This window comes from Odontesthes bonariensis, chromosome 6, assembly GCF_027942865.1.
Source record: "Odontesthes bonariensis isolate fOdoBon6 chromosome 6, fOdoBon6.hap1, whole genome shotgun sequence".
Lineage (NCBI taxonomy): Eukaryota > Metazoa > Chordata > Actinopteri > Atheriniformes > Atherinopsidae > Odontesthes > Odontesthes bonariensis.
The window spans coordinates 40,568,903-40,589,944 of record NC_134511.1 but is presented as its reverse complement, the minus strand read 5'-3'; the positions used below and the strand labels follow the sequence as shown (position 1 = coordinate 40,589,944).

Below are 21,042 nucleotides of genomic sequence, written 5' to 3'. Positions count from 1 at the left end.
ATCCAAAGAAACTCAGCCTCTGCTACAGACTGCCTCTATCATCATTTATCAAGAAAAATCATTTTTCTAGTCTAAGTCATGATGCAGGGATATAATTATGCTAGTGGATTATCCTGCCAAAAACTGTGAAATCAGCTTACTGTGTACCTCTGCCTGCTGCAGTGCTCAGCGTACGTCAGTGTGTGGCCACGCTGTCCTCAGTGCGTCTCCACAATTACATCATCAGCTTACAGAAACATTTTATATGAAAGTGTAACGTGTACGTCACATATTTTTACACACATTTGTTTTTATCTGACACTTACTTTATGTGTATGTACAATTGATTTGGAGCAGTGATTCCCAAGCTTTTTAAACAAATGGACTTCCACGGGTCTGTCAGCTGAGCTCACTGGCACCAGCAGTTTAAACCTGCTGATTTGCTTTGATTCTGAAAGTCTTTCAAAATTGTTGTAGTTCATTTTCATGCACTTGAACAGTCTGTGTAATGCAAACGTTTCATTTGTTCCACTTAGCATGCATGTATTTCTTACAAGTAGCAAAATATTATTATTACAGTATCTGCATCCCTTTACCCCATTTCTCAGTTATCCCACCTTTGTATTATTTTCTACCTATTGCTATAAAAATGTTCATTACTTTACTTTTGGCATTACAAAAGCCAGCGTAACTGAAATGTGAGAACCCCAGCTGCACCCAGCTCAGCTGGCAGGAGATGGAGGAAGTTGGACTGAGAAATGTCTCAGTTTTGTTCACCTGGGTGGCTGAAACTCAGCGATCACCTGGCAGTTGGAAGGTCATTGTTTGTTTGATCCCTGGTTTCACCAGACCTCATGTTACCTGTCCTTGTGCAGGACACACTGAATCCCACGTTGCCTCTTAATACGTCCATCAGTGTGTGAAAGAGAAAAAGCACCGAGCAGCCCGTAACACTGAATAAACTGAGCAGTGCTTTGTGTGTGTGTGTGTGTGAATGCTTCACTGTGGCCTGTTGTGTAAAGGTACTTTGAGTGGTTAGCTAGACTAGACTTGTGGCCAAATACATCCATCATCCAACGCTGACTTTGACTCTGAAGCTTCAGGAAGAGAATTGGGGGTCCTATCAGGAAGTACTTGGTGGTTTACCTTCGAGATGCAAACTCAGTGTGGTTTATGCAAACCTGGGCTTAGCACACACGCACACTAACCTTTTATTGTCCTGTTTCTCAGCAACAGGCAAACATTATTCTTAGTTCAAAGTGACACCCTCAGAGCCATCCAATAAATGCTAAAGTCAAATAAAGCTTTAGTTGCCTTTTCTATGAAAACAAAAAGTATATATATATTTATATATATAATAAAAGTATTATACTACATGTATGTATAAGTATAGTATATATTTACTGTGTGATGGAGCAGACTGAAATGCTCTCCTCTCTTCCTCTTTTTGTTCATTCTCTGGGGCCTTTCTGCTGCTGTTTGTCCCGTCAGTCTAGTTTTGAATGGCTGGACATCACACATCACATCACTCTGACTCCCACGCACACACTTTTTTTGTTGTTGTTGTTGCATATCTATTGTAGTACATCTATAGCAACCAGCACTCCTCTTTCCACAGGCAGACACACACAAAGATGCCCTCCTGATTGGACTGAATGAAACATATCCATGTGCTGCTAAATGTTTTTCCTGACAGACAGGTGCTGTTGCCCTCACACAATAAACAAAGCAGTCCAATTACATTGTAGAGTAATCGCATTCATCGGGTTACACGGCAGGGCCTGACTGTTGCTCCCTTTCCATAATTGTACCTGCAGGAAAGAACACATTAGACCTGTTACCCAGTCCACCATCCAAGTAACCGGATTTAGAGGTGCTGTGGGCAACAAAATCTTTATTAACCCACTTCCACGTTCGGCATCAACAAAACTAATTCTAGTGGGTTCAGTGGATGAAAGCCCCGTAAGCCAACTCACTCTGTTGTGGTTTCCCCTTGGAACTCCAGTTAGGTCAGTTACAAAACAGGGTCAGCCTTTGTCAGAGCCTGTCTAAGAATGTCTCACGGTCCGCTCAAGATTACAAAATGTTATTGTGTCTTTTTTTAAAGCTTTTTGCTGGCTCTTCTCTCCTTTTTTTTTTGAGTTGAGGCTCATTTGCTGTTGAGAATTGTTTGGATCCAGTAATCAGAGCCATCTTCAGTCTCCAGGCGAAGAATTTTACACTGGCCTGTTTGTCATCATGATGCCGGTGGATCTGGGTTCCCATAGATTACTTCACCGAAGCCGGTTCATGCATGAATGGAGCAAATTACACGGAAGTCAGAGGGCTGCATACCCAGAAACAAAGATTAGGTGTTAGAGTTCCCTGCCTGTATCCTTCTGTGTTGTTGACCCTCCTAGGTTTAATTTATGTAATGTTTTTAGGTTTGGTTTTATCCTTTATTTGAGATTTTGTTGGAATAATGTATCTAATATAACGTGAATGTTTTCATGTCCCCTTGTCTTGGTTTTACATACCAGTGAGGGGAGCAACTTGACCCCAGCTCATCACTATCCTGACTTCCGCTTCAAGACTTACGCCCCGCTCGCCTTCCGCTACTTCAGAGATCTGTTTGGCATCAAACCCGACGACTACCTGGTAAGATCAAAATCTCCCTGAGGCCTGGCAGGTGGGCCATTGCAATATTCAGGTATTGACGACAAAAGACAATAGAAGGAGAATTGACTGTAGATCAGGGTTTTTCAAGAATCTTTACAGTTATTTATATCCTATTTTCAGTGTCTGAAAAATCACTGCTGAATGAAATCCACTGATCCTTCCATAGTTTTTGAAGGGATACTTATTTTCCAACAGAGGCATTTCGGTCATTTATTTTCCTTTTCTTTTTTAACTTTCATCCCCAGTTACATATGTGTAAGCCTCGGATGTCTGTTTACACTAAGTCAAAATGCTGTCGAACAGTGAGTGTGCCTGGCTGCCACATTTATCACTACTCTTCATATACGGTGGTGATTAAAGTTTAGCAAACGCCATAGAATTTTCTGCATTTCTGCAAAAAATAAATTGACTGTACACGGTATAAAGCAGTACACTTATGCTCTTATGGTGTGTCTGTAAGGGACAGAAGCATTGGGTGTGATCTCTTTTTGCAGCAACAACTGCAACTAAATGTGATATTTCAATTAGTCCTGCACATTTTTGGAGGAACGTGGAGGATTTTGCTCTCTTAGAGGACTTTTATCCAATTTCTCTACGCATAACTGCCGCAACATTCTTCACATGAACAGGTCCCTTTGATAACATTCCTATTGGATTAAGATCAGGACTTTGACTTGGCCAATTCAGAGCTGTTGCTTCAGTCTTCATTGAGCATTTTTCTGTATTATTATCTTGCTGCAAGAGCCACTTTCTCAAAAGAATCAGTTCACGGATGTTCAAACAGTACACAGTAAAACAGGCCCAAACCATGATAATACCACCACCGAGCTATAAAGATGGGATAATGCTGGTATGAAGTCTCCTTCTGTTTGTAAAAATACCCAATGGTCCTCATTTAAGGCCGAAAGGTCTTTATTTCTAACAGCCTGCTGGCTTCTCTACTCGACATAAAGTAAAACACAGACAGATCATAATGTTATTTTCAGGGACCCGTGAATTCATCTGATTTCAAAATTGTGAACACACAGCTTAGGGAGTTTCCCTGTGGTCCTTTATGATCTTGCAGATTATTACACACCTTGCTTTTGGAGTGACCTTTGAGGATTGACCACTCTTGGTATTGAAGTTTGTACCTTTGTTCCCAATCTATCTAACTATAGATTGGTGGAGTCCACTTTGATGGAAACGAAGAGACAAAAGTCTCCATTTCTTTGTCCAACGAGTCACTTCCATAGACACTCACAGCTGATTATTATAGCAATGATTATTTTCCTCATTAAATAAAAGTTAAGTACAATGTTTTTTTTCCACATTCATTGAATTGGGCTCTCTTTGTCTACTTGTATAATAATCTGATAATGTGCAGAAATTCAGAAAAATCCCCACAGGGTTCACAGTTTTTTGAGCAACACTGGACAGCTTTGAGCAAAATCCAATTTTGTCTAATGTTGATATGACTTCATCCTGTTATGACGCCGTTTTCCTATTTCCCATGAACCCCTCCAGCTGCATTCTTGTTTTTGAATGCCAAATTTATTTCTGCAAAAGTGACAAAAGACAAAAGAAATGTAACTTGAAGGCAGCGGAGGGAGGAGAGTGTGCTGCTGATTCACGCGCTCGCTGTGATGATGCGTTTATTCAGACAGAGGAGCCACACCCCAGAGTTTAATTAAAGGAGAGAATGCATTCACATGCAAATACAATGAACCACAGGTGTGTTTGTGATGGTTACTCAACGTGTCTGCAGACGGTCTCTGGAGGGGAGGAGCAGATGCCTCCAGTATTTCTTTCTCTTCCGAACACGTTGCTTTTATAATGCCTGGATTCACATCCGACTCTTCTGAAGAGTCTGCTGCTCTCACAGTCTGCTCCCAACGCTTTAAGTGAAGCTTCTCAATCTGCTCTACACAGTTTGGTATTCCCATCTGAAGGGCTGATGTTTCTTATCCACCATGGCTGTCTTTTAGCAGCAGAAGCAGGGGTGCATCACTATAGAAAAAGTAGATTGAGGCATGTCTACATTAAATGTTGGAAAAGTGAGTCGACGACTGCATTTGGTCTGGAGCAGTTTTTCTCGGTTTGGTGGAAGTCATTTAGTCCCCTCTTGAGGAAAATCTTAAGACAACTAGCATCAACAACCCTTTGGCACTGTATTTATCCTTTACTATTTCTTTTTTCCAGAGGGTAAATAATCTTGTGAATGTGAATAGGCTAAAGAGCCTCAGCAGAGTTCTTAGGAGGGAATTATTAGTCCGACTTTACTGTTAACACATACGGTTTAATGTTTTTGTTTGATTACATTGCTGTTCTCAAGAAGTCTGACCAGTGATACAGGAGGAACATTAAATTGGTATGTTTATGTTTTCCCTTCCTCAGTATTCCCTGGTAAATGAGCCTCTGATTGAGCTTGCCAACCCGGGCGCCAGCGGCTCTCTCTTCTACCTAACCAGCGACGATGAGTTCATTATTAAAACTGTTCAGCACAAAGAGGCCAAGTTTCTGCAGAGACTGCTGCCTGGATACTACATGGTGAGGGCCGTGATGTGTTGCCTTACTGTCTGTCCTCCTTTTATGAGCAAGTCAAAGATGGTCAGTCACTGCAGCTGATGGAAACATGCATGAACAAATGATCATGTTGGAAAGCTTAGAGACAGAGAGAAAACTGGAAGTTCAAACTTTTAAACAACTAATATTACAATTAGGCAAGGCCAGGCAAGGCAAGGCAATTTTATTTATAGAGCACAATCAATACAAAGTGCTTCACAGCTACATAAAATCACAAGAAGGCAATAAAATCATTAAAAAGAAATAATTAGGAGTTCTTGAAACAGGCCTAAGTACATGTATAAGTCACATCATTTCTTTAAGTCGTCATTATATTTCCTGCACCTATTTCCTTTTTAAATGTATCTTGTATCAACATGCCAAGTTTGTCATCTTTCCCAAACGTAATTAATATGTTTTTGTGATTTTTTTTCATAAATGAAATAAGAAGGATTCATTTTATTATTAAGTGGTCTGTGTGAATATATAATAATTTAATTTAAGGAGTTTTAAGGCTTGAAAAGATTATTTTGATGTAAACATTTTTTTTGTTCAAACTAAACTAAACGTGTAACGTTGAAATGAGTTTTTAGGGGCTCATTTAAGGGCTTGGGAGGGAAATGAAAAACTAAATGAGCAAAAAGTAAACAATACATACAGCATACACTATGAAATGGTGTATCTGAGTCTGAATATGAGCCCATACTCTCTTTAAATCCACAGAACTTGAACCAGAATCCACGCACGCTGCTTCCCAAGTTCTACGGCTTGTACTGCATCCAGTCTGGTGGCATCAACATCCGACTGGTGGTCATGAACAATGTACTGCCGCGCTCTGTGAAAATGCACTACAAGTATGACCTGAAGGGATCCACCTATAAGAGACGAGCGTCCAGGAAAGAGAGGGAGAAGGGCTGTCCGACCTACAAAGATCTGGACTTCCAGGACATGCACGAGGAAGGAGTTTACTTTGACACAGAGACGTACAACAACCTGATGAAGACGCTGCAGAGAGACTGTCGGGTAGGTGCTTCTGTCAGCGTGTAGAGCTGGATTGTTTTTGCAGGTGTGCTTGCTTTTTTGGGTGCTGGTTGCTCGGTGGAGCCAACTTAAAATTCCACAGACAGACATTGTGGGCAAATCAGCAAGTCTGGGATCAGGTCTCTTTCTTTTAATAAACAAAGTGTTAGAAAATAGCCATTTCTGTTGAGTTTCATCACTTTGATAAAACGTGTGCGCTGCAAAGCCTCACATGGACATGTGTTCGTCATGTGTTATTAGATCTTACAGCAATTTCTTTCAACCTGTGACCTCAACTGAGTGAGGGTGCAGGGCTGTTGGAAATATGTCAGTGATGTATGTAACCAATTATGAAGGATTCAAAAAACGCCAACACATGCAGCCCTGTAACATAACGTGTCAGGTCAGTATAGTGTTTGTGAACACAAGATGGGACAAAATGCATGAAAAGAGGATTTGCCATGCGTTTGCCAGGGGGGGGGGGACACCGTATTTCCAGTCTGTGTTCAGCTAAACTCTTGGCTTGCCCCAGATTTGCACAACTATGTTATTGTGTGTTTTTTCATTGCAAAAAAGCATGTGTAATAGTGAAGTCTTGGCTGTTAAATACCCATGAGCAGTCCCATCATATGAGCAATGGATGAAGATAGGAGAGGGACTCCCCTGGAGTCTAGGTTAGAGGATGGCTGAAATGATCTGATTGGCTCAGAGAAGTTAGACAAAAATATGGAAATTTAGGGAGGCTTTACCTTCTAAGTGTGGAAAACATTGGTAAATAAGAGAGAGACCTGCAGTAAAAGCTTCAATTCTCCACAGATGAATAGTGACAGATTGAAAAAGAACAAATATTCCTTATTGAACAGCCGAATATCAGCTGGAGGTGAACTGTTTGTTTGGGTACTTCACAGAAACGTTGTACAGAAAACAACAACAATTGCTCAACAATAATTTCTCTGAAACCTTTTCTTCGAATAGCTTCGTAGTGGAAGCTGAAAGACCATATAGGCTAAATATGCACTTCTGAAACTAATGCAACTGAGTGTTTGTGGTCCCGTGTCACAGTTCATGTTGAAATACCAGCAGCATCAGAAGTTTTCATTTGGTTTAATCATAACAAATCAAAGCACACATTATCAGGAGCTAATGTAAGCTAGCATTAACGTTAGCCAAGCAATTTTTGTGAAATAAATGTCTTTTATGTAACCTGAAAGAAAGCTGTTTGTCTGTAGCGATGTACTGCTGGTGATCCACCTGACTTACTTTATTCAGGTTCCTTTTTTTTGCTGACTGTTTGGCTGTTTGTTAGCAGGATTTCACAGACCTGGTGAGGAAGTGGGTGCTCACAGAGAGACCCCGTTAGCTTTTAAAGCAGATAATTGCAAAATAGGATATTGGCCTTGGTGGATGATTTACTGTCTTAAAGTTTAAGTTTAGAGGGAGCTGAGCAGTATAGTTAACCCACAAATATGCGATAGAAAGGACTCGCTCCGATCCAACATATAGAAAGCATAAAGCTGGGTGTTCTGTGCGTGGACATTTTTACACTCAGGTAACAGCCTCTTAGCTTTATCAGTGACAGTCATTCAGTGAAGGCGTTTCACTCTTATAGCAGCTGGTTAGTGATAGGAGAGAAAGTTCCATCTTTTGTAGCACCATTTTCTCACCTGTAAAGTGTCAGCTATCTGTTATATAAACTGGAATTTGATCAGGGTGTTACTTAAAGTTCGGGGAAGGCCAGAGACCTGGGGGAAAGCTTTATTTCCAGCTTTGCCTCCTGGCAGGGTTCCTGCTGGGCTGAACCAACCTGCCTGAGCTGACCTGACAGTGCCACATGGGAGCATTCAGCCAAAAAGTGGATGACTTTCATTAAACTGGATTTAATGTTTCAGTTTTTTGTACAGGAAATTCCTGATTGATGCAGCGTGGTGAAGAGTTAAAGGTAACGAACAGCGTGGTGCTGTGGGTATATTTAGTCCAGCCTGTTAGGTAACAGAGCTCTGTAATCACAGAAAGGCTTTTATGTTGTTGTTTTTTTTTTTGTCAGAGTAAATGATGTAGTTATAGTATAGTGTTAGCCTTTTGGTGGAGCGAAATGCACTTCCAGGAAAAGTCTGCAAACATGTGTGAACAACTGTCGCGTTTCCCACGTTTGTGTCAAACAGAATCCCGATCACCAGCTTTTAAGGGTCTTTTTAAGTCGGGTTAAAGTGAGATTACCAAAGATTTAGAGGAACTTCATGTCATCTCCTCAGGTTGACCCCTCCTTATCGTTACTAACCAATATGCTGACTTTCTCCATGTTTCCTGTTTTCTTTTTTAATGTTTCCTTAAGCAAGAGTGAAGTTTTGCTAAGTCACTGCTTTCTTAATGTTTAACCCAGCAGCACACACAGGCTTTTCCAAAAGGCATACACACTCTACCCTCCACCTGTGGATACGGGATACATTTTGCATGTCTAAAGTACGAGGTGTGTTATGTGTGTGCCTGTGTATCAGCTGCTGTTAGAGCCTCTGTGCTCTATAGTGTGTTATTGTCAGGGCTTCCTGCGCTCACCTCCTAAACGGGAAGCAAAATGCCCTCTAAGCAGAATCTCTGTCTGTTTCCATGAGTAAGCAGCTAACCCCTTCACCCCAGCAGGGGACCTAAACATAGAGGAAAGGTCGGCAGGAGCCTGGCAGCATGCAGTGAGGGCTGTGGAGAAAGTGGGAAAAAAAGGAACAGGCTCAGGATCAATTCCTGCTTCATTTCCAGAGCTCGGGCTCTGATTTTTCTGTCAGTGGTATGTGGGAGGTTAGAATTGAGCTGAATGTTGAATGATGAAAAAACAGGAAAGAACCAATGCATGTATTTCTGCTACAGGGCACACTTATTGGAAAACGCAGGCTGCGCTTTCGTCCTTTCAAGCGTCTTCTTACTGTCACTCTGCACCTCCCCAAATGGCAAAACAGCATTAGACATGAATAATTCATGCTGAACTTACAGTGCGAGTGAGATGGAGTGGGTTTATTGTAGAGTGAGTGTCTGCTGGTACCAGTGAGGTGTGATTTGTAACTGAGAAGAGCATCCCTGTGGCATTACAGTGAGACAAACATTACAGTGACAGCCATGTGGGCGATGATGTCAAGCTGCTCAGAGACACACAGGCGGCTTTGTCAGCCGGGGGAGAACTCAGGCCAAATCTGATCAGGATCATTTAGTTTATTTTGACAAGAGAGTCTTTTAATTTCAGACACCAAGTGCAGAAATGGAATCTCATAATGCAGAAAGTGAAGCGGTGTAAGTGGAGAATAACGAGTTAGTTGGCAGTCAGTATGGTCAATCATCAACAGCTTGAACTGCCTGTTGCCCTTCCTCCAAGTCATGTGACCCTGTGGCAGCACAAGTTCAGAGCATGACAACAGCTGAGAAGCTTAATTGAATGTTTTTCACCATTTCTTTTGACTAATGAATTGTTGCAATAATAACAGCCTGACACTCGCGAATTTGTGTGAATCCTTTAATTTAATTCAATTAAGGTATTGTTGTTATCATACCATTCATGTAATGTAAAAAAATAGTCTTATTGAAATAAACTCCATGTTTTAAAGCTCAGAAAAAGGAATAAAAAAGGTGATTTTTAGTTGAATGGTTTAAACGTTTTAAAAAATGGCAAGAACAGAAGTTATCAGAAATAGAAATAAAGCACCAAAAGGGAGATTTACTGTAGCTGTTCTTGACTGTTTGGGAAAGCAGTGAGTACGTCTAAATGTGCTTATAATCCTGCACAACTTTCAAAATCAATGGTCTCATGTGTCCAATCTAAATCTTCTGTAATGTGGAGCAGGTTGAATGAATGAATTATGAATGCACACTTAAGTGGAAGCGTTGCTCTGACTGTAGGTGGACACAGTGCATGAGAGTGAAGTGGCTGTGTGTTCGGTATCCGGTGCAGACAGACTCAGACTTGGGAAACAGTGTCACTGCAAAGTGGGATGTGGGAGACAGCACACAGGGAGAATCCATCATCACTGGCATAGAGGGAGATTGTTGGAGTGCTTCAGGGTGGGATGCATCAGAGATGTGGAGCAGAGAATGCTGTGACAAAGCTCACTTACAGTAGAATATGCTTTCCCCTTTGACTTCAAGAAAACTGAGCTGTGTTTGAAATGTGAGCAGAGGGCAGGTGGTCCCGGAGAAAACGCCCAAACGCTGGGCCTGTCTCTGGGGATCACCGATGTTACACTTTGAAATCAGAATCAAAAGAAAAACATGGCCCAGACAACAGAAACGTATCCGTTGTTGTGATGCTTGGATTGTTTGCAGGGAAAGCTGGGGCCCGGACACATGCTAATGGCTTTCTGTAGGCAGCACGATGTGTGTGGCTCTATTCAAAATGGCTGCTGTCTGAATAGGCTGAGGGAGTTCGAGTGAGGGGATGCAAATTGTTGATATGGAAGAGGCAAAGTGCAGACAAAAGCCTCAGTGTTCGGTTTCAGTCAGTCGCTGCGTCTCTCTTCTGTTGGTGTGGTGTCAGGCGTGTGTGTGGATGGGTTGGACGAGATCACTTCTTTCTATTGCACGTGAAAAATAATGACAAGTAGTAGGAATTTCTTTTTTGACCATGGATGGAAAACATGTTTTTCCAGGGAAGACGGTCTAGTTTTTTTTTTCAGTGCCTTTAATCGTATACTGCAGGAAATAGTTATTTATGGACTATATGTTTGAATGACCTTGATGCTGAAGTGTTTATTTAAGTTTTGTTCACCGTGTCGAGTTTTTCCCATTTTCCCCCTCAGACACAGAAAATATTTCAACCTTGTCCAACATTGCTTGAGTGGAATATGATTTGAAATGTACTGATGCCAAACAGCAGTGTGTTTGTGTTTCAGATGTTAGATAAACTATGTTTAAAATGCAGGCCCCACAGTAAGTCCACACACCTTTCATTCCTGAGGTTGAACTCTTCCTTGATAGCCAATGTTATCCACTCAAGAGGAATTAGCAGACACAAATGTTTTTCTCCTCTTTAATGTTCCCAGTGTTGGTCATGAGATAAACCGGGCTGCTTACTGATCCTGATCCCATTCCTTTCTCTCCATCCCTCTGCCCCCTGTCTCACCACTCTGTAAAAGCACTTTTCTCAAGACCTGGCAGACATAAAGTCACAGAGTCTCTGGGAAACTGGGCAAAGGGCTCCTCAGACGGGTCAATGTGTAACACTTGGCTCATGGTGGAGAAACACCTTGTTTGCTTAGCTCACGCCTGCTTTAAACACAGATTTCCCTCTGCTCCCATTCTCCTCTTTCTCGGCACCGAAGGGTGTGGGGCGAGGGAAAAAAAATATTTAACCACGTCTTGTGTATTTGCATTTAGGGAGCTGGAAGTAGAGCACCTCTTCTTGTGGTGGGTGAGAAGAAAAACCAGGATGTCGTAGCAAATGTGGACATTTCTGGAGGTTTACCTTTTGCATTTGCAATAAAAGCCACTTCCCTGTCACAACAGGTGCTGGAAAGTTTTAAAATCATGGACTACAGTCTCCTGCTGGGTGTGCACGTCCTGGACCAGAGCCACAGGGACGGGGGCGAACCGGGCCAGGCGGGGGGCGATGGCAGGAGACCCGTGGGTCAGAGGGTGCTTTACTCCACAGCCATGGAGTCCATCCAAGGAGACGGCCGGGCTGCTGAAGCCCTCACCACCGACCACACGTGAGCTGGCTCAGCGGGGGGGGAAACACACACACACACACACACACACACACACACACACACACACACACACACACACGCACACACTGTATTATGCACTCATATTAGGGGCACTCCGCCTCCGTCTGTCTCTTATTCTCCACTTTTTCTCTCACAGACACTGTTATACAAGCACGCTCATACCTCAGCCAGGGCACACAGTCAGGCTCTGGCATAACCATAGCTACACAAATACAAACACAGTCGCTGTTCTGCGTATTTACAGCCAAACGCTCAAATGTAAATAGCGTAAGTAGCTCTTTTACAAACACTTGTAAAAGTGAAGCAGCACACTGGCTTTATTTGAACACGGTTTCAAGCGTCGCAGGAGAACAGTAGCTATTCTCTGACTGCTGTTGTGCTTTTCCACTGCTTTAGGATGGGGGGCATCCCTGCCAAAACACACAAAGACGAAAAGCTGCTCATCTTCCTGGGTATCATAGACATTCTGCAGTCATACAGGTACTGGTCTTCATGGAGCTGAGTAAACCTGCTGTACATACGGCATTTTATTTCCAGCGCTGGTGCTTTCTTGTTGTTACTGATAAGCATAACTCTTCAGGTCTGGGTGCCGCTGCAGCCATGTTTCTTTCCATTTTTCTAAGTTAGAATGGCTCATCAATGCACACTAAAGAGAGAGTCACTGCTTTGATCGATTCGTGGCTTACAGCAAGACCTCTTGAGTTGAATGATCACCCTGTGCCAATGGAAAGATCTACAAGACACTGAACCACAATCCTAAAAGGACCCAAGACTTTCTCCACCATCCAGCATGATTTAAAGGTCCACAGTGCCCTCTCAGTCTCATTTCTTTACCCATCGATTTTATTTTCGTCCTGAAAGCAAGAGAGTCTGGTAACAGAGGAGGAAGCCCTCTGGATCAATAGCTTTTCAAGGCCGTGGACATTTAAAAGCATCACATAAATCTTTTTCAGGCTGCTGGTCGATGCATCAGATGCACACAGCGTGGGGGAAGAAGGATGAATAAGCTCAATTATCGCTCACTTATCCTGCTGCATTTCTGGTAGATTGCTTTGCTAAACTTTCACCTCACAGGGTTTACATGAGTAAAACTTTGCTTTCCACTACAATCCCTTAAAATATTTTGCTTTGAGCTCACCAGAAGGAAAAGAGGAAGCCTCAGAGCTTTGATTCTAAGGGGAAGTTGTAAACGTGCATACATTTGTCACAAGGCCCTTTCTTGTTTTGTTTCTCTCCAGGTTCATTAAAAAGCTGGAGCACTCGTGGAAAGCCCTGGTGTACGACGGGGTAAGCTGATCGCCCCAAATCTGATGCCCACGCCTTTTATGAATGAGCCTTTTATGAATGAGCCTTTTATGTGGCTATCTAAAACTCGGCACCTCTCTTGCTCGTCCTCAGGACTCCGTCTCGGTCCACCGGCCCGGGTTTTACGCCAGCCGCTTCCTCAAGTTCATGAGCACACGGGTCTTCAGGAAGACTCAGCGTAAGTGGCGCACGTATGAACACTGAGGGGAGGGGTGAAAGCAGGAAATCCTGGCCTGATAAGTGGAATGAGTCTGTGGGCAGATTTTATTGTGTATTGCCAGGTACATGTGTGTCATTTTAGCATAATTAGACACACTCTGCTGTTATCTGAAACAACGACCTGCCCTTCTCCTCTGTTATTAGTTGCATGATACATTGTGTGAAAATGAGATCGATTTATTTAACATTCAGTTATTTCTATTTGTGGGAATTTCAATTATATATGCAGCTATATGCATGTTACGTTCATTACACCCTCTTCAGTCCAGTCCTTTCCAGTCAGACTGTTGAGAATTCGGCATGCAGAACTTATCGAAGCATGACTAGCAAACATGTTCACGGCAAACATGTTGTGTCATGTGAGTAGCTGTAAGTAAAGCCAGGAAGCTTCACGTCAGCATCAAATATAGTAACAAAAGCCATTCAGCCATGCAGGACCCCCCGTTGAAATGAACCAGGCTGAGTCCCTGATTTGAGGATTTAGCTGTGTTATTAACCACTGCCAAGTCCTGCCAGCAGGGGACGAGAGCAGAAGGATTTCATTTCTTGTGCCGCTTGGGGGGCAGAATGGGGGTGGCTTTTTTTTCTTTCTCTCTTTTGCAGTTGGACAGCTTAGTATCTGTTCACTCTTGAGATTAGAGTTCCATTGTCTTATTATTTCCCCCCTCTTCATCCTTTTCCTGCCCAAATCTTGCATTTCTTTGCTTTTTCTGACTTGAGTGCTTTTTCCTTTTTGCTTCACAGCACTTCGATTCTCCCCTTCAAAGAGAACCCGCACTTCCATCCCTGCTCTGAAGTCGTCCTCACAGGAGATCCTTTCATCGCAGGCAGATGAGAGGCATGAGGAGGACAGGAGGGAGAGGCTGGGAGGGGCGCGCAGCCTGGCCAGTCTGGATGGGCAAGGTACAAAAAGCAGCAAGCTTTTATGGAAAACCGACAAGTCATTGTTCACCTTGTTAGCAAGATGAGCATCCATCTGACGTTTTACAACATCCAGGCATATACATAGAAAGATCTCATTATTATTGGGATTAGGGATGGGAATTGATAAGATTTTTACGATTCCAATTCCATTTTTGATTCTGCTTTACGATTCGGTTCTTTATCGGTTCCCTTATCGATTCTCATTTGGAGAAAAAGGACAACAAACCGGTCGATTATCATCAACTTTGTTTAGTTTAGAAGTCACACGAGTCATGACCTCACAAACCCAACAACGGTGAGGTCCACATTGGTCTATCATGGCCTGGGTAATTGAACTCTTCCTGCTCTGGTGAAAGGAGAAGCTGGAGGTAGAGGTGAACTGGGGGTAGTAAATGTAATGCATGAGAAGGCCTTCATTTAACCTTAACCGTTACTAACAGCAGCTTTTACAATGAGGCAAATGGTGCTAACATGATAGGCAGTGTTTGTTAGTTAGTTACCTGCAGTGTTAGCTGAGGACATGCTAACGTTGCTAACGTTGCTAACGTTGCTGGGTTCAGATTCACCAACGTTAGTCCAGAGCGGATCGAAAACGCGACATTCATTCATAGTTATTGCATGTTGGTAGTATTTCCTTTCTTTGGTGAAATATTCAATTTGCAAGTTGCCCTGTTGTCGTCTTTTTTAGGGATGTGTAACCAAACTTTCGAGCGTTTGTACCGCTTGGGCGCCATGTTTACTGCTGGCTGCTGGCTGCACCGGACTCGCCACGCAACGTTGCGTGGTGACGTCATTCGTGCCCACTGGAATCGATAAGGGAACCGCCAAACGATTCCAAGGAATTGAAACACTGGGAACCGGTTCTCATTGGGATTTGTTAAGACGAATTAAATGATTTTGTGATAAAATCACGTCATAGATAAACATCCTCATCATGTCATTTTATGGCTTTTTTTTGTGTGGCTTATTGAAGCTTTTTAAAACACTGGAGGACCGGAGGCAGCCTCTTCTACTCAGCCATGAAAACGTCCTCTCAGCAGCGGCCTTTGACGAAGCTGTCACAGGTTGATACAGTGTTCAGCCGTGGTGGACACAGAACACCTTGGTAGCCCCCCCACCTCAGATACAGTTTATGTGCATGTGTGCGTATCTTTCTTTTTTCTTTTTTTTAGCCGTCCTCTTCCTTCTGACCACGGTCTGACCTCAGTAGAAGATGAATCAGTGGGTGAAAGTACTTTCAGAGATGGAGTGCAGCAGCTGCGTCTGACCTTTGAGTTAGGATATGATTAAGGAGTGTTGGCCAACACCACGCTGGGAGAAACAGGGGCGTGGAGGTGGCACAGGAAGAGAAGTCATAAGACCATGTCATGTGTCGCCAGCTGTGACACTGCGCACCACCAATTGGATTGTTACACTTCCTGATTAGCCCTTTCTGGTAACTAAATGTGTCTGAAAAGGGAAATTTGTTTTACTCTGAAGCAGAGCAACAGGTTGATTTTATTGGAACCTTTTAATCCGTTAAATTCAATTCTGGCTTCTTGCCGTGTCTCAGTCATTAGGCTCAGTGTTAACCTCGAAGTCCAAAAACAGAAACCAAAGCTGAACCAGAGGGAAAACAGTTTTTTGTTTTTATTACATCAACGGTGCCATGCAGAGGTTTGGGAACCCTGTGATGAAACATTCATAAAAACTATGAGAGCAACAAGCTTCTCTGATTTCTGAAAGGCATAAAGATGGCAGATCCCTTTAATATTTGAAGCTAAATGACTTTTGATTTCCATCTTTTGCAGCCTAAAATGAAAAAAATGTTTAGTTAGTCCTTAATAACATGGTCTTTGGCCAGCATCACAGCATGCAAATAGCTTTTCTCGCAGCTGAGAGTTCTCGCTCTATAGTTTGGGGGATTTTTTTTTTCACATGTTCTTGTTCTGTCAGAGTCTTGGGTCATCTTGCTTGAATTGCTCTTTTTTCAGTGATGCTTGTAGCGCAGGACTGTGAGGACCATGAAAAACTTTGAGCGTGCTCTACCTCAGGCCCACCATTGTGGATTTTATTTAGATTATGAGCCTGCATCACCACGAGTCTAGTTAGTCTTCCTGAAGACCTTTACCCGTCCATAATGAGCTTTTTGCTTTGTCTTTCTTGCTTTCCAGCAGCAGTTCTCAGACGGTTTTCTTGGTCTACCAGACCTCTATTTGAAACCCATTGTTCTTGTGACGTGGCGTTTCCTGATTACTTCTCCAACAGACTTTGCAGCTGCCAAAAAATGCTCATATATCCTTCCTCTGCTTTGTAGTCATCAATTACTTTCATTTTCAGAGTGCTAGGTAAGCTGCTAAGAGGAACTATAGCTGCTGATTTATTTGAACAAGGCTTGTCAAAGTGTTTATAAAGCTTTAATGTAACAATGACTGACGCTGTTAAATGTCAAAGGAGAACACCAAACCTTTCCAGTGTGCTCCTTTCATCTCTAACCTTGTGTCATTTGGAGAACAATGAATCACCTACTCAGTCAACTAACTGTAGTATTTTCAGCAGGAACCAAAGTCTTGGATGATAAGAAAGACCCCCGCCCTTGTGTCGGGGAGTTAGGAGCAGATCAGAAATGTGCTACTCAGGAAAATAAAGTGACATCGTGTTTTTTTCCTTCTCAGTTGTGTTCGGCTCATATCTTCGTCCGGATTTAGTCCCTGCCAACCCATCCTTCTACGAGGGCTCCTCCATGGGGACCATCTCCACCTCCTCCATCTTTGTAAATGTGGACAACCAAACAGGAGAGAGGTACAGTTCCTCTTTTATATCATACCCAATAATGTGTGTCACATGAAACCACGATGCAAGGTTAGCGTGCACAGTGTAAGAGGACACGCCCAGCACATACAGACACTCCCAGGTTAGTATCACTGGAACTCTTATCAGCGGCTGGCGTCATGGAGCCGGTGACTCGGCTGGCATCCAACACACATCACACTGTGTGGACAGTGCTGTCAGAGGGAGACCGATGTGAGGGGGGCACTGCTGTTCTCTTTACTTCTCAGACAGGGAAGACGTAATGTGCCTGAACATAAATCCTTCCGTGACAGCAGTATTTGCTTTGGCCTCAGGCAGAAAACGTCTCCATGGCCCCTTTTCTCTCCTAAAGTACACTTCACAGAATTTATTGCAGACCTTTATAAGTTATGTATTGCCTCATTCTTTCTCAACATTTCGAGTTTTCCATTAACAGGTTTTATTACATCCTCCCTCTGGCAGCAGTCGCTTTCGTTTCCCTCGTGCCAGAAGCCTCTTTGTCCTCTGCCCCCTGTTCCTTCTTCATCTCTCACCTCTCCTCCTGTCCGGCAGTGTCGGGTTCAGCCTGCTCTCTGAGGCTCCTTTGTGGGACGTGTCCAGTCTTGTCCCTCTCATCAGTCACCTGCTGCCGGCCTGACATTGTTCTCTCAACTGTTTTCATAAATATTTGAACAGCAGCTTTGACACAGTTTTACACGCTGCCATTATGCGGCATAAATGCCGTGACAAAGGAGGACGAGCGGCGCCGCAGAGACTGTATGTCGGTCAACAATGAATCCTGTCTGACAGCTGCTCGGCTTGTTAGTGGTCGCTGCGTCAGGTGTGCGAGGCCATATAAAAAGCTGGTGTTTACCTGTATGCATCTTAATCCATCTCTTCCTACAGCTGTACTTTACAGCGCTCTCCCTGGAACTCTTATTGACTTTGAACCAAAAAATGCAGTTAGTCCTGTATCATAAAAGGCGACTTCTCAGGAAGTCAACCTGATGTACATGTTAAAAAAAATAGCTCTCTAGTTGCCATCTAGTGGTTGAAGTGCAGCTGTGAAGGAAAGCAGTCCATGAGCAAAGCCTGCAGTATGTTTCTGATGTGGGAAGAAGCCACATGTACATCTTTATTTTTTTACCCCACCTTCCTCTGCTGTCCAGCTAAAATCAGTTTCAGGAATTGCGACCGGCTGAATGTGAATAAAGACACGAGTTATTTTTCTTCTTCGGGTCCTCGTTGTGTGCATTCAACAACAGATGGTGGCACGTGTCTCATTAGCCGGACTTTCTCACTTTCTCAAAGCGTGAAATGACAGCTCATCAACAGCCATGTTACAAACAGAAATACTGTGATGCTGTGCCTGTTTTTACACCAAAATATTGGAAAATGATCAGGGCGCAGTTTGCATATATTTATAGTGAGAATGCATTAAGCATCCTCACTATTAAGTTCCTGTTTCCCTTTATTATTTGATTTCGAATTTTTTTTAAATTTGTGTCACTTATGCTGCAAAGGGCCATTTAAAAGAAATTTCCCCACGAGGTGCCTTGTTCTGACCAAGTCATCGTGGCCCAAGCTTTGCCAGATTTTGCTCACTTCCTGTGGGACATTTCTAAGACTATTAGCCTCTCACGTGAGGCCTCCAGAGCCTGACCCCAGACAGGTTCATCCCCTGCGCCTCTTTGACGTCAAAGCCTCTGCAACATTTGTTCCTGGAGAGCTTTTTTTTTTAAGTTTTATTGAATCTCATGCTCTGTTTATGCAGCTGCTTGACTTTAGCCGCTTTGGTCTCAGACAGTAAACTCTCGGGGCTGCCTACAGGTTGACATGTTGATGTTTTGTCCTGTTTCAGAGATGACGTTGCATCCAGCTCCACGTTCACGCTGGAGGACAGCGCCATCTGCCTCACTTCAGAGCAGAGCACCATGGACGTGGACATGGACCGTGATGACGGATCTGTGCTCGATGTCTACTTGGTGAGTCGCTCATTTATTGTTTCGGGTCGCATTGGGGTTACGCTTGCGTATTCTCGTCCTTTTTAACAGTCTTTTTTGTTTTTCCTCTGTTCCTTTACAGTGAAAGGATCAGCTCGACATCTTTCATTTCCTCCTGCCACGCATAAGACAATCGCCGTGCTCCACTGGACATGCCAGGCTGGCGTCTGACTCCACTTTCAGTGCTGCTAGGTCCATGTTGCCACTTGTATTTGCCAACACATAAAAATACAGAGATTCCCACTGGTCGACAGACCGTGACAAAGTCATACCGATGCAGTTGTGACAGGAACCATGTGACATATTGTGTAATGTGCTGAACTTCAGGCTGAATTGAGTGTTGCTTTATAGAGCATGCATCAAGGTGGTGCCATTAAGTTTTATATATGTTTACTGTTTTTAATGGGCTAAACAAAGATTTGAACATTTCCTATATACTGTATATATATAAATATACACGTATATACACAAGGAGAGGCTAGATAAACAGACATTACTTTTTCCTTTTTTTTTTCTTTTTCTGATGATCAGAATGATGTTAAGAACTGTGTTGGCTGCCGATGAGAAATGTTTACAGGAAATTTACGGCGGCCCCTTTGTCCTCGATGAAGAGGGACTGGACACGGTCACACGGAGGACACACGCCAGCTTGTGTGCCACAGCCAACACAACACGGATGAAGACACACGAACGGACTCGGTTCTGAAGCTACAGAGGCCAAACGCAGACCAACTTTTTCCAAACCGGGCAGTTGTTTGTGCTCCCGAGAGGAGCCCGTAAAGACGCTCCAGCCGTAAAGTGAGAAGAGACAGTTACTGGATCCTGGACAAAAGCACAGAGCGAGGGGACAATGCACCTGCTCATGACAAAAAGGCACTTTTGACATTGGTTATGATTACTGTAAGAACTATCGAGGACATTGCTTAGGTGGGTGGGCTACCTGACATAAGCACAGATTTGGATGTGTGAACATGCACTTTTTATTTCTTTTTATGATACAAATGCACACCTCTGTTTTGTCATTGATACTACATGTAGAGAGACAATGAAGGAACACTTTAGATCATTTTTGATGTGGAACTACACGTTTTGTGAGGTTTGCGTCTTGACTAAGGATGCTTTTACTCAGGATTTCCTTTGATACTGATTAAGTGTGTCCTCTTCAAGAAGTTACGAGGCACGCTACTCGTACAGCTGCCTGATACCTCTGCATCAAGATCACCTACAAACTATAATTGTTCAACTCTACGATCACACGTCAGTTGAGACCATAATTTATTCTGTAAATCTCAATATTTTACCATTTGCTGAAAAAAATACTTTAATCATTGAATGTAAAGACAATGCATATTTATATTTAGAAGCCTCCTACAAATAAACTCTTTAAAGTTGTCGTCTGCCATTGTTTATTACCTTTACTTCTTAAAGGGATTAACCTTTAACATACAAGCCCTTTGCAAAACATCATGGAATCACTTCTTGAGGGATATTCATGCAGGTGCTTTATTTTATATAACGAGAAATAAATGAATGAAAATGAAATAAGTGACACAAAACTGTTTGATGTAACAACTGAACACTTTAACAAAAATTATATATATATTTCTTCAAGTTGAGGAGGACTGCCATCTCCATCTAATATCAAGCCCGTATCTTCAGTGATTTTAGAAGTGTGCTCGTTTTCTTCGGTCGCCTTTATACGTTTGGTTGGACCTGCACTAAACAACTTCCAGCAGCGTCTCTGTGTCCAACTTGGATCACTTTCAGCCGATCATCCCCAGGCCATGACTGCTTCACGTTAGTCCGCACTAACTTTATTTTTCTCTGTTTAGGAGTTAGTAAAGGTTTACATTTGGCTTTTCTAGATGATTCCAGTTGTGCTCGTTTGCTTTTCATTTATTATTTAAAAAAAAAGT

At 42.8% G+C, this 21,042-nt stretch overlaps 1 protein-coding gene across 1 annotated transcript in view; it reads left to right on the top strand.

Moving 5' to 3' along the window:
* Positions 1 to 20,519, top strand: part of pip5k1bb (phosphatidylinositol-4-phosphate 5-kinase, type I, beta b) — a 31,842-nt gene extending 11,323 nt beyond the window's left edge. Inside the window, exons 5-15 of the mRNA XM_075468810.1 lie at positions 2,499 to 2,616; positions 5,014 to 5,166; positions 5,905 to 6,204; positions 11,683 to 11,885; positions 12,303 to 12,386; positions 13,145 to 13,193; positions 13,305 to 13,389; positions 14,175 to 14,333; positions 17,009 to 17,135; positions 18,985 to 19,108; positions 19,209 to 20,519. Of these exons, the coding sequence (XP_075324925.1) occupies positions 2,499 to 2,616; positions 5,014 to 5,166; positions 5,905 to 6,204; positions 11,683 to 11,885; positions 12,303 to 12,386; positions 13,145 to 13,193; positions 13,305 to 13,389; positions 14,175 to 14,333; positions 17,009 to 17,135; positions 18,985 to 19,108; positions 19,209 to 19,211 (1,405 nt within the window). The 3' untranslated portion in view covers positions 19,212 to 20,519. The remainder of the gene's footprint in view (positions 1 to 2,498; positions 2,617 to 5,013; positions 5,167 to 5,904; positions 6,205 to 11,682; positions 11,886 to 12,302; positions 12,387 to 13,144; positions 13,194 to 13,304; positions 13,390 to 14,174; positions 14,334 to 17,008; positions 17,136 to 18,984; positions 19,109 to 19,208) is intronic.
* Positions 20,520 to 21,042: the final 523 nt, after the last annotated feature.